This window comes from Mastacembelus armatus, chromosome 20, assembly GCF_900324485.2.
Source record: "Mastacembelus armatus chromosome 20, fMasArm1.2, whole genome shotgun sequence".
Taxonomy (NCBI): domain Eukaryota; kingdom Metazoa; phylum Chordata; class Actinopteri; order Synbranchiformes; family Mastacembelidae; genus Mastacembelus; species Mastacembelus armatus.
In genome coordinates, this window is record NC_046652.1 from 17,666,675 (window position 1) to 17,679,984 (window position 13,310).

The 13,310-nt window shown below is 42.3% G+C and overlaps 1 protein-coding gene across 1 annotated transcript; it reads left to right on the forward strand.

The window, feature by feature from the left end:
* The first annotated feature begins 376 nt into the window (after positions 1-376).
* klf6a (Kruppel like factor 6a) lies at positions 377-8,800 on the forward strand. Its single transcript, XM_026292443.1, has 4 exons — positions 377-638; positions 4,600-5,170; positions 5,815-5,938; positions 6,290-8,800. Exons 1-4 carry the CDS (start codon positions 537-539, stop codon positions 6,339-6,341), a joined length of 849 nt encoding a protein of 282 aa, XP_026148228.1. The 5' UTR covers positions 377-536; the 3' UTR covers positions 6,342-8,800.
* The last annotated feature ends 4,510 nt before the right edge of the window (positions 8,801-13,310 follow it).

The following is a 13,310-nucleotide window of genomic DNA, read 5'->3' on the forward strand; positions in this document are numbered from 1 at the left end:
AAAAGTACATCCATGGACGGAAATGTTCTCGATAGAGGAGGAGTGAAATAGTTTAAGGCTGTATCTGCGGTGACACACGCTGCCAGCACAGAAGACTACAGGAAAAGAGCATCCCCCGGTTATATACTCGCCTATAAATAACCAGCCAATCAGCGGCGACTTGCTGGGAGTTAAACGCACCAATTAAAGGAGAGGATAAACCAAATTAAGTCAGACGTTGCCTCCGATTGGACGGCTGTGATTTCATTTGCAGTGCTTTGGGATTCTCGCTTCTGATTGGCTCTTGACGCGCATACGTCACCGTGCCGTGAGGAAGGGGGCGGGCCTGGAGGTTTGAATAAGGAAGTTTGCAGAGCGCAGTTGTTTCCCATCCAGTTCCGTGCAAATCCAGGAGCCAGAGAAGGAGCAGGGCTTGACAGGCACCGGGGAAACGAGCGCTTCTTCCTTCGCATCGCGGGGGCATCCGTCTTTTTCTTTTCTACCTGAGAGAATATTTAAGATCAATAGCTTTTATTTTAACAAGGCTCGGGGGGAGAATGGATGTGCTACCCATGTGCAGCATCTTTCAGGAACTTCAGATAGTCCACGATACCGGCTGTTTCCCCGCGCTACCGTCCCTGGAGGAGGACTGGCAGCAGGTGAATATCTTTACTGTAAAAGTGCTTGAGCTGGTGAAAGCAGATGAAAAATCCCATCACGGTGCCTGTAAACACAGGACACAGGACGGTGCGTGTCCGTGCAGCCAGGCTGCTCCGTCGTCAGTTTCGTGGGGAAGTTTCTGGCAGGCTGAAGCGGAAGGCGTGTGTCCGTCTGACAGCTGGGCACAGCTGGGCACAGCTGGAGTCGTGGCCCTGCAGCGTGTGCGTCTCTGTTACATGTTGAGCGTGACGTCTTCTGTTTGATGGGTTTTTTCTTATTTCCTGTCATATTTCAGAACATGCATTATAAACTTCAGCCTTGTAGTTTCTAATCCCCTCTTAAAGGATTTAACAGGCACCTTTTTTTTTTCTTACTGCACAGTATTTATTCTAGTTTCACCGTGCTGTGATTGGTCATTTGAATGGGGCTCCCCAGCGTGAGAAAAACCATAAGCCACGTCCAGGTCCTCACTGAGCCCCTCTGCTAAATAATGTGCTGGACTGGCTAAATAATGTGCTTTATTTCATCCCTGGCTTCTCAAAGCTGCTGTCTCCAAGCAGCGTCTAATGAACAGCCCTTGATTTCCCACTTTATTGGCCTCTGAAGTGTGTGTTAGTCAGTGTGTGTTACAGGCCAGGGCTTGAGGAAGGATGTGATTGCAATGTCAGAGATACACATGAGGATAAGCAGCGAGCTGCTCATGTTGGAGGAGGAAGTTGAGCAGCTTCCTTAAAAGGGTTCAGAAATTGTTCTGAGTCATTGGTCTGCTGAAATAACGGGGCATGATTAGTCTAAACTAAATGCACATGAAGCTGAGATGACTGGTACGTCACATTTTCAGATCAGGCTTGATTATATGAGGGATTTACCTAAATAAAAAAGAATCAGTGAGTTCAGAGTCGTGAAAATGTCTAAACTAACAATATTTTCATTATCAATGAATCTGCAGATTATTTAAAATCTATTAAATAGCAAAACACACAAATCACAGCCCAAAGTGATTTACTAAACAAAATGTTTTGCTTGAAAAATAACAAAATTTAACATTTTCCTTCTGCTCATCGACTGATTTGACTAATCTTTGCAGTTCTAAGTACAATAAAGTGACAGCTGAAATATCCTGCTGTAACTACTTAAATAGGTTAATAGACTGTAGTGTGTGACCAATCAAACACACAAACAGGCTACAACCTTTTTTCTTAGCACGGAGGATAGTCGTAACTAATCTTCATTATTTTCTCCACATCCCTCTATATATGTTTGCCTACATAAATATGAGAGACTATTTCAAACATAGCAACGATTTCTATGGCTCAGTGGAATATACTGTAAACTGTGTCTAATCTCCATCACTCTATTTAAGAGACCCGGCTCACAATATGGCCTCTTCTGTCCCCTGAAAGTCGGTCAGTACTGCTGACTCTGATAAAAATTTTCTGTTTTGAGAGTCCATCCATAAAAATTACCCAGATGCTCAGCACGCTTCCGTGTTTTTGTGCTCGTAGTGCATGTGCACCTACGTCAAGTCGACACTCCCACTAGTCGAGCTGAGACTCCCGCTGGTCCAGGCAGCAGACTTACTCAGTTCCTGGGATGAAATAAAATACTCTATGGCTTGTGTGGAGATTTCTTAATGATATTACACCCAATGGAACAGTGTCTGTCATTTCACCGGGTTTCTGACACTTGTAAAAAAATTATTACAGTTGTTTCTTTCCCAATAATTCTCTACAAGAGAAATACTTTTTGAAATACAATGTGGAAGTTGTAGTAACGTGGTTTGGCCACTAAGTGGACATTGTAGTGGATTAAAACATGGAACTGCTGACTGTAGAGGGATTTAAAACCAGAACTGGGGTGCTTCATGGTGGGAGGTGGGGAGAAAAGTGCAGGCCTCTTCCAGCTGTGCTGGATCTCAGTTAGTCACAGACCAGAAGATGTGGGCAACGGTGATGAAGTCTCCAGGTGCACAAAGTGGCTGTCTGTACACAAGAACACTGCCGTCCAGAGTGCTGGTGTGAACTGAGCCAAGGAGATTTCAGCGAAAGTGTGAAATCTGACTCTTCAGGTGTTAATTAAGCATGTTGTCGGTGAAATGGGGGTGACTTCCGGCCACTTGATGTTCTACCACGTCCTCCCTGGTGAGTAGGTGAGTTAAACCACAGGAAAGGGAAAGGGAAATCTACTAAATCTACACTGCCATGATCAAATCACCATTCAGGGATGAAGAATTGAGCTTTGACTTTGTCTGGACCTTTTCACATGCTGACATTATGCAGGCAGCCATCTGTGCTTGAACATCCTTCTGAAGACCGGGCCAGGTTTGTCAGAATAGGCAAAGGCTGTCATCATGTCACCAGCAAATCAAATAGCTGCTTTGGGGCGTCTCCTTTCATGGCATCATACAACAGCTACATAATCTGTGTGGTATGAATCTGTGGTAAAAGTTAAACATGCCCAGAAACTTGTGGTGTTGGGTCATTGAAAGTCTGTGCCCTCCTTCTTCATGTGGTGACCAAGAAAACCAATCACTGGAAGTCAAAACTAACATTTAGCTGATTTTATGTTTAAACTGTGCTGGCGGACGTGGTGGAAGAGTGTCCCGAAGTGCAAGAGGTGTTCTTTGCTTTACTTTCTGATGATGAGTAGGCGATCAAGGTCGAGCTCGTTGAGCACAGAAGCTATTAGATGCTTGAAGATCTGAGCACCAAAAGGGGTATGCAGGAACTCAAACAAGCCATAAAGTGGAGGGGCATGGTCTTAGCTACATCTTTGGGGTGTATGATCTTATCCACTCACGAGGTTCACCTTTGAGAAGATGGTCTTGCTGACAGTGCAGGACATCCATCCATCCATTTTCTATACCCGCTTTTTCCTGAACCAGGGTCATGAAGCCTATCCCAGCTCTCTTTCGGGTGGAAGGCAGGGGTACACCCCAAGGGTACAGGTCAGAAGAGTCTTGTAAAAGTGAAATTGGTTAATGACATCGGACTGTGGCATCGCTTAACTCCTTGATAGTCACACACGGCCTTCAACTTCAATCCAGCTGAGGCACCATGAGGAGAGGCAAATCCTGTGGACTGTTGGAGCGGCTGACAATTGCCAGCTTTTCCATTTTCGCAAATTCAATGGCCAGTTTTCCAGGGTTGAAGTGGCCAGCATTGGCTGGATCATGCTTTATCTCTGCAGTGGAAAATGCAGATCTGCAAAGATAAGGGTGCTAGTGCTTTCTGAACTTTGGGATCATCTTGCTCTTTTGGTTTCTACACATGGCTTGCCATTGCCAGAATGAAAATCCATGGGAGATGCTGTTAAGACACTGACTTGGGCAGTGGTGTCTGAGGGGAAGAGGAGACGAAGTGGAGTTAACATGTGGTCCATTAACTCCAGCCTGGACAAACAACTAGTTGTTAGGCTTAAGTAACCTGAATGTCCAGATTTTCAAAGTCCCATATTTTCTGTTGGGGCATCTATCTACCCAGCTAAATTACAAACATTGCTGCCATTGAACTGCTGAGTGTTGCAACATAATTTTGTGTTGTTTGCTTTGGAACCATAGAGGGTGAATCATGCTGCTGCTTGTTGTTTCCGAAAACTGCAGTAATTTAAAATGCACAAATCAAGCAGCCGTTCTTCCACATTAACCAGAACAGTAACGCTTTGTCTTTTCCACATTACATCACCTCTGAGCCTACATAAATAGAACAGGCCAATGCTGTTAAAACATAATAACTTCAGCTGTGTACAATCTCACTCTATAACTAGTTTTAAATTAGCCATGGCAAGGTGTGTGAATTATGTCTAACAGTGTTTGGCCACCACATAATGCATTTTGGGGAACGTGCACATGCATCATTTAAAAGTATTTTCCCACACAGAAGCATTCTGCTGGTGTGAATGAACCTCTCCCTTGGGGGTGCTGTTGTAATTTATTCTTACTCTATGCTTTCATTCAACCAGACATGCTTGGAGTTGGAGCGCTACCTTCAGAGTGAGCCTTATGTTTCCACATCCGACCTCAAGTTTGAAGGCCAAGAGGACCTCTGGAGCAAGCTGATCCTGGCCTGTGGGGATAAGTCCAAGGTTGAGTCTGACCCAAAGGCGCCCTCAGCCCATGAGGAGGACGATCAGGACAGCCAAATTTTGGACACCAATAGTGTGAATTCAGACGCCAGCAGCGAGACGTCAGATAGTTCTGAGGAGCTTTCGCCCATGCGAAACTTTACCTCCAGTCCTCTGGGCTCTGCCCTGGTTAGTTCTGGACCTTTTAGCCCCTCAGCCATTAGCACCCCTCCATCATCTCCAGAGCCCAGCGGTGTGACAAATGGCTGGGTTGCCACACACACTGAGTTGCCTTTGCCGGTCAAAATCAGGAATGTTGGGTTAACCAAGAATATAGAAAAGACGGGACTCATCTCTGGGGACGCATCCCCAGATGGCAGAAGGCGAGTACACAGGTGTCACTTCAATGGATGTCGTAAGGTTTACACAAAGAGCTCCCACCTTAAAGCACACCAGCGTACTCATACCGGTGAGTCCAAACACCTATCAGAGCCACGGTTGTGGTCATGTGATTTATAAAAACAGTAAAACTGATGAGAAGGGTTGAGGGTCTGTTTTTATTAAGTGAAGCTCTTGCACCATAATGGCACTGTTCATCCATTCCATAATGTAATTAATGGGCCACATTGCATGATGTCCTCAGCTGGGGCTGAGTATTAGCCCTGCATGGCTGGATACCTAATCTGTGACCTCATCTAACTGGAATGTGACTGAACCAGTGACTGTACCAGTTACACATGTGGGACAAAAGGACAGCTTGAGTTTCACCATGGGAAAGGGATGAATGGAGGGGGAGCCAGGGGTCACAGAGTTGGAAGACATTTCTTATTTTTAGCTGTGGTGTAAAATTTCACTAGTGGGTTTTTCATTTTACCTATAGGATGCTTTTTGAGTTGCACTGCAGTGCAGTATTCTTTAAATTGTTTTAACTACATAAAAACAGAGCTAGTGCTCTAACAAGTTCAGGTTGAATCTGGGTTTTAAGTAGCCTGTCAGTGTAGTTGTGATTGATTTGAACGCGTGAAAACATTTACATAGCAGCCAATAGTGTGTTCCTTTTACACGTGTGTTCAGATTTGAGCCCAATGAATAATCCCATTGCTTGTTCTGCAGGTGAGAAACCATACAGGTGTTCATGGGAGGGCTGCGAGTGGCGTTTTGCACGAAGCGACGAGTTGACGAGACACTTCAGGAAGCACACTGGGGCTAAGCCATTTAAATGCAATCACTGTGACAGGTAAGCAATGCAATTCATCTGCACGTAATGTCCCCAGACTTTGGATTAGCATCATGACGTGTATTTTTGTTGATGTAATCTACTTTTCTAGCCACGGTCAGTGACGTATGCCTTTACAGACTGAAAGCACTGTGGCTTTTTTTTGTTTTTACTACTATTACTTACTACTATTAACACTAAAATGTTTACTGGAACTGGCCAATTTTATCCTTTTTTGAAACATCAGCAATTAAAACCACTCTAATGCAAAGCTTCTTACAAAAAATGCTGTATCTAAAACGTGTTTCATTCATCACTAGTTCATTTATATTTGCACTGTTACATTGACTTCCTTTCTCCCCTTTGCCCTAGATGTTTTTCCAGGTCTGACCATCTAGCTCTCCACATGAAAAGGCACATCTAGAGCGGGGCAAGCACCAACCAAGCAACAACTGTTGTTTTCAAATTTTCAAGGGGGAAAAAAAAAACAAAAGAAAAAACGCAACTCTTATCTCCTGACCAGTCTCTTGGTTGAGCTGTCCTAGAGCACAACTGGGAGAGTGTGTTCCAGCCAAAGCATGCTGTTTTGCACCATAGCGAATTCCAGTGCCTCCAGAACCTCTGTCTGAGAAAGGCGCTCTGAAGATTGTTTGTTGCGAGGACAAAATCATGGATGGGGAAGAATTTTTTGTTTGACTGAGAAGGACTTACATAAATAAAGACAAATAATAGAGGACAAACATACAGAGTGGTTGATTTGTATCAATGGTGCATGGTGTTTTGGGGACACTCCCTGACAACAGATACACTGGTACTTCTGAGGTAAGCATGTGTGCACTGTGAATGTCTGAAATTGGCTCACTGGCCCCTGGGAAAGAGAGAAGGAGAAAGAATTTCTGGGAGCAGAAGTGGATTGATGGATGGTCTGGGGCTGGTACCAATGTTGCTGAGACTGAATAGGTTTCTGGGGTAAACATTCCACTTGTGTTTCCTCAGTAGCAGGACGAGACAGGGAGGAAGTTTCTTTTAGTTTTGGGGGATTTGGAGGGGGCCGCAAGGCTTTTGAGGCCTTGGGTTTGATCAGAGACGGAGGGTTGATGCCTCATTTTCTGGTCTGTGATCCAGGGACCAAACCCTGTCCCCCAAGGCCTCTGGTCACTGTATGTCAGGAGCTTTTTTTTTTTGGTGTTTTTGGTGCAGCTACTAAATGTGCAATGTGTTATGTAACCTGTTTTTTTTTTTTTTTTTTTACAAGCTACGAAGCTCATTTCTAGTCCAATTGTACAAGCTTTGTGCTTGGAAGTATACCGCAACTATACTATAACTTCAGTAACATAGACAGGTGTTGCATGATTCTAGGGTTTATTTCCTTTTTTTTTACACTGTAATCAGGACAGCAGATAATAAAAGTGCAGCTAAAATGTGAACGGTTACCGTATTTTCCAGACTATAAGTCGCACCATAAGTCACTTTTACCAAAAACAGCCTTGTTAAACAGAAAAACACGTATATAGGTTGTATTTCTAATTATGCTAATTATAGTCGAGCAGAAGTGCTTGATGAAATTCATTCATCTGTGTCAAAGAACGTTCAACAACTGCACCAACATCAGGGAGAAGGTGAAGCAGCGTCTCCTCCTCCTCTCTCAGGTTGTCTGAATGTCAACACTCAGTCCAAACTGGGTTTCAGCTGCAGACTTTGTTAGCTGCACTTTGCAGTCTGCAGTATAGCTCTTTGTTTGGAGCAGCATTTTCACTGCTGTTACATGAGGAGTCAAGCATTTTAACTTTTTCGGCGGTACAGTATTATCTATGAGTGTCACTAACACTAGTGACTAAATGACTGTAAATATACTCATGTAAGTCGCACTACAAGCCAGTGGAGTCAAAAAAGGTGCGACCCATAGTCTGGAAAATGTGGTACATGTTAAAATATTGTACATAAAGCCTTGAAGACTTATTTTTGCAACTTCATCCATTTCCATCATTTTGGTTTTTTGTTTTTTTTTTTTTTGTTTTTTTCTGACTGGAGATTTTACTGCTGCTTCCCATTTTTTCAATTCATTTTATGCCTTGAGGAATAATGTTGAGTTTTTGGACTTTTATTTCTGATCTAATAATGCACTGTTGACCTTAATGGTGCCTTATGCAAGTGACTCAGCTGTGGTAGTGGTGGTTTTTCTGCCCACAGTAAGTCACATTTGTTATATGAGTGAACGGACAAGCTTGATCAAGGCTCAATTACGAAGTGGCTCAAACTTATTCGTGTTTAATGGACTTGTCTGGATCCGTCCCGGTGCTTAGTTGTTTTGAAATTTACCTTCTCTCTGTATGAAGCAGTTTTGTTAATGTATAGCACGTTGAGTTGGGTCAGAATGTATAAACCAGATAAATGCTGTACGCTAGAGCACTTAATATCATTAATTAGTCCGTCACACACACACACACGACCCGAAGATGTAAAATAACCAATGACTAGAAAAACAAATATACCTCCATGCACCATCCTGTACCCACATTCCTTCAAGTGCGACAGAAGAAAAAGCTAAAGATTTATTGTAATTAACAGGTTGCAGGCAGACGGTCCTTGCCTTGTACTGCCTCTCAGTAATGAATTGCTAAAGGCTTTGTTGGCATGGAGTCTGTCACAGACTGCTGACTGTGTAGGTTGGTTATTGACCTGTCTGGAAGCATTGTTTTAGCCAAGCTGCAACAGTATTAGAAAAATCACAGGGGGCAGGGGCTGTTTGTTGGCTGTAAAGATCAAGCGCTTGACGTATGCGCAGAGATCTGTCAGAGCAGCTAATGACAGTATCTCTTAAAGTCGTGGTTGTGGTGAGATGGACACTCAGAGATGAAGAGCAAAATGTGGAGCCCATACTGTTGCCTGATTAAAATGACCTGTGCCACACACTCCAGACAAAGCAACCTGGTTATAGAAATTCAATTTTGCAGCAAGTTGCACTGTGCAAATCTACAACTTATGGATTTCAGATGAGCAGATGAAAGGCAGAACGAGTTCAAACGTGCTCGCGGTAATAGAGTTGGGAGTGATGGAAATGCCTTTTGTCTGGAAATACAGAGCATACATTCAGATTTGCAGCAAAACCGCAGGTGGTAATTGAGCCTTGATGTAGCTCCTTGTTTGCTTGCATCTGTTATGCTTTTCATCATCTTTTTAATCCTGCAACTTCTCTATCACGCACAGCTCTTTCTCCTCAGCAGAATCTTTGTACAATAAGAAACACTTTTGTAAAATTGTTATGTATGCTTTATGAAATTTTTATTTGAAATTGTTTTGCAAAAATTGTTATATTTCTGTATGAATGTAATTTTTTATTGGAATAATAAGAAAATTCTTATCTGACTTTGACTAACGTCTTATTTCTAACCTCATAATTCAGCGACGATTCTTGGCAGGTTGAAGCTTTGCAGGTTGCAGGTTGCTGAGGACGAGTAGGTAAACTACAGGACAGAAGTAGACGAGAGCGTCAACTAGTAAAGAATGAGCTTTATATTTTCTCACAATTATTTCAAAGATTAACTGTGTCCATGTCAGGTCTATCGGTGCATAAGTCAGTAAGTGAATGTGATTATCTTTTACTACATAATTGCAAAGGGATTACTATGTTATCCTTCCATTTGTGGGTAGTAAAATAAATCCTTATCCAAAATTGCTCTGAAATAACAGACGTACATCTTGCGGGAGAGATTGCTTTGCTTGAACCTCGGACACGAGAAAATGGGAGGGAGCAGAGGCACACGATGACTTAAATGAGGAGAAATAAAGGAAGGAAATAAGTCAAAAGGAGGTTATCAGAGAGTCTGAGCTCGGGTCATTCAGCCAGCCAGACTGCAAACCATCACATATGCACACTTTCCTCTGAAAGCTCCAGCGTCAGGGCTTTCTCTCTCTCTACTCTCGCCGTTAATGGAGTCTATTAGGACTTGGCTTGTAGGGGAAATAGAATTGAAATCTGAGGTCAATGACCCTTCTTTATGCTTCTGGCTTGAGAGCACCACAATTGCAGTTTCCACCACTGTGCCATAATCATCACCATCATCGCTGCCATTGTCATCACTGATGCTGTCTCTCCTAAACTGACATTCCCATTTCAGTAAAGTGTCATCACAGCCCATGTTAATCTGCTGTGCTAATATTATTCCCCCTCCTAGGATTCCTCCATTTAAATAATGCATTTTTACTCAAACTGCTAAATGTTAAATTAAATTCTGCACCTAATTACCACGATGTGCCGAAGAAATGAGAAATGCTCTCATAATATTAGCCACAACAAAGTGGGCCAGTTTGTCTTATTTTGTATTTAACAGTAAACAGCAGCAATATGAACAGGGAGATGCAATGTCTCACTTCCAAAAGGCAACAGCTTTGAGTGGTGTCTGGGTGACACGCTTCAGCAGCCGACGGGTGCTTACTGGAAAACCTGTGCTGGCTAATGCAGTTTTGTGTGACCTTGTTGCAGAGCTGTTGTTGAGCCAGTGAACAGGTTTAAGTGCTATGCAAAGCAGGAAGGGGCAGCAGCATAAGTCATCTGCAGTTAAAGCTCCAGTAATACAATATTTTTTTAAAAGCACAGTGGACACTTGGATTGACTGGTTTAATGAGTTTAATGTAATTAATCCCAGGTGATTGGTCAAATCATCTGTGGTTAGAATTTATTTTGTGGTGGTGTTAGGTCACAAAACAGCCGTGAACCTCTGTACCGACCCCGGTCTTAGGTGTAGTGGGTAAATACAAATTCATTTGATCAGACAGCTCGTTTAAAAAGGGCATTGCAATTAGAGGAAAAAGAAAAATGAGCTCATAGTCATTACAAACTACGGGTTTTGTAATTATGAGATAGCAGGTCAGTTATAAGATCTTTTCTTGTAATTATGTGATAAGCGCCTCGATTTTTGTTTTCTTTGGTGGAAGACACTTAGTAAGGACACCACAGAATCACAGTATAGAGAACAATGGGATAAAGCCCAGAGTAATAGACATGAAATGCAAATATAAAGAGCTAGTTTACTAGTTTTGTATTGTTTAAAAATGTTTAAAAAAAATTTTAGGCATGGCACGGTAAATAGTGGTTAGCACTGTTACCTCACATCAAGAAGGTTCCTGGTTTGAAACCCATCAGGGGCCTTTCTGTGTGGAGTCTGCATGTTCTCCCTGTGCTTGTGTGGGTTTTCTCCAGGTACTCTGGTTTCCTCCCACAGTCCAAAAACATGTATGTCAGGTTGATTGGTGACTCTAAATTGCCCATAGGAGTGAGTGTGAGTGTGTGAGGTTGTTGGTCTCTATGTGGCCCTGTGATGGACTGGGGACCTGTCCAGGGTGGACCCCTGCCTTTCACCCAGAGAGAGCTGGGATAGGCTCCAGCAGGTCCCTGGGACCCTGGTTAGGAATAAGGGGGTACAGAGTAGAGACAAAGAAATTTCGGTCACACCTCAGTTTATTTTAAAAACCAACTGTGGAGATTCATTCAATGTCATTATAATTCAACATGTTTACAGCTGGTAAAGTGAATGATATGATATAGTTGACATTGACATGAAGACATTTTTGATTAAAATATAACTGATGTTATGTTTTATACAACACCAAACTCTTCATGTTTTCAGACAAGACATTGCATGAAAGCACACACGGCCCCTCACTAAAATATAAAATACAATCTTGCACACGTGTAGTAAAAACATGTAGTTTGTGTGTTTATGTGGCAGTTGTCATGAAGTGACTGCTGGACACTTTCTTATCTCATGTTATTATAAAACACTGTGCATCATAAGACCACACAGCCAAACCACATCCAATTAGATTCACTCTGCAGGTCTGTGGCCTGTGTCATTCCAGCAGACAGCAGCAATGTGCTCAAGAGGATGTTCAAAAATACACCACTAGCCTCTGGAGACAGGGTCAAATAGTCACGAAGAGGTGAAGCAAGTGTGCATTCCCATATAATGGTCCCTAGTGTAATGATGTTTCTGTCCCTGCCCTTTCCCACTCCCATTAAGACATTCTTGGTAGGTCACAATGCTTTCAAAATTATAGCTGCAATACTTCTCCATTTATGTCCACTAATGATCCCAGTTGTTATGGTATTGTCACGGCTTTGGCTGCCATTCCCGTTGCATGGCATCATGTCAGCCTCAGTGCACTGACCGACGTGTAACTGCACCGTCACTGCTGAGCCCACTGTCGGACGCTGAAAGTGTTTTTCCTGCAAGATGTTTTCTATAAATGCATTATTTTCTTGCTGCTGCTAGTATGACAGAGACACTTGTTAGTTGGAGTCGAGGCCTGATGTGGTTTGAAAAACAGTGTGTACTCGTACTCATCACCATGACAACCTGCCTTTTAACTGTGTGATTTGCAGAGTGAAGAAGAAAGAAAACGTCAATAATCACACGATAAGATGTGTTTTATTTTAACACTTCTGCTGTTAGTCATTTGCTCAAAGTGCAAAATGTGTATGAACACGAGGTCGCACCACATTAGCTCCATTACGTTTTTGCTTTCTCCGTTTTAGCATCTCCAGAAAATTTATAAAAACAAAATTGTAGTTTTCTCCCCGTTTGTCTGCTTTCAAGTTTATGATTTGCATGATCAGTTGCAAAGAGTTGGTGCTGAGTATTTATCGTGAAAAACGCAGGATAACGCGCTGGTTTATCACAGTGCTGTTAGAAATTTATTTGCCATTTATAGGCAACTCAGAGTTTTCAATCTTTGTAAATAACTAATAAAGTTAAATAAACTAATAAATGTTGGTAGCCCTCTTGCAATTAAGTTGTAATAATTATTTACGGTGTAAGAAATGACCCTCTCTTCATCCATGTCAAGTCAGTCATCAGGGCTTAATGAGTCTGATGCTTTCATTTCATAAACATTCATTTTGCAGTGCACACCAGCATTACTTGGACTAGATGCTAATTCATTTCCAGTGACACTAATTAATTATTGACATAAGTATCGGAGGCAGCAGGTTGGTCAGCAACACTGGTAAATAAATAAAGTAATACAGTAGATATTATGCAAAACTAACAAAAGATTGCTCAGGTGAACTTTGTGTTCAAGTAAGGGCCTGAACAAATCTGAAAAATGATTTATACTCACAGATTGTTTCCTTTTGTACATTGCACGATATGAAAATCTAATTTATGGAGGCCTATTTCACTTCAGTCAGTAAAGCACTTCAAATCAAACTATGTGAATATTGTGTATATGAGGCAGCAAGGCTGACTGACCACATCACCCCATCCCACCCAATCACTGCTGCAGACAGACAACAGGTTACTTTGCATTTTAATTATGAGAAGGTCAGAGCTGTGGTTTGTTCACCAGCCTTAAAGCTTCACATGATTAAACATGCAACAGACGTATAATTTAA

Bases quoted from the DNA above. Each gene is read 5' to 3' on its own strand.
- klf6a (XM_026292443.1), top strand. From the start codon at position 537: ATGGATGTGCTACCCATGTGCAGCATCTTTCAGGAACTTCAGATAGTC. The intron at 639-4,599 runs GTGAATATCTTT...TCATTCAACCAG, and splicing joins TGGAGGAGGACTGGCAGCAG to ACATGCTTGGAGTTGGAGCG. The intron at 5,171-5,814 runs GTGAGTCCAAAC...CTTGTTCTGCAG, and splicing joins ACACCAGCGTACTCATACCG to GTGAGAAACCATACAGGTGT.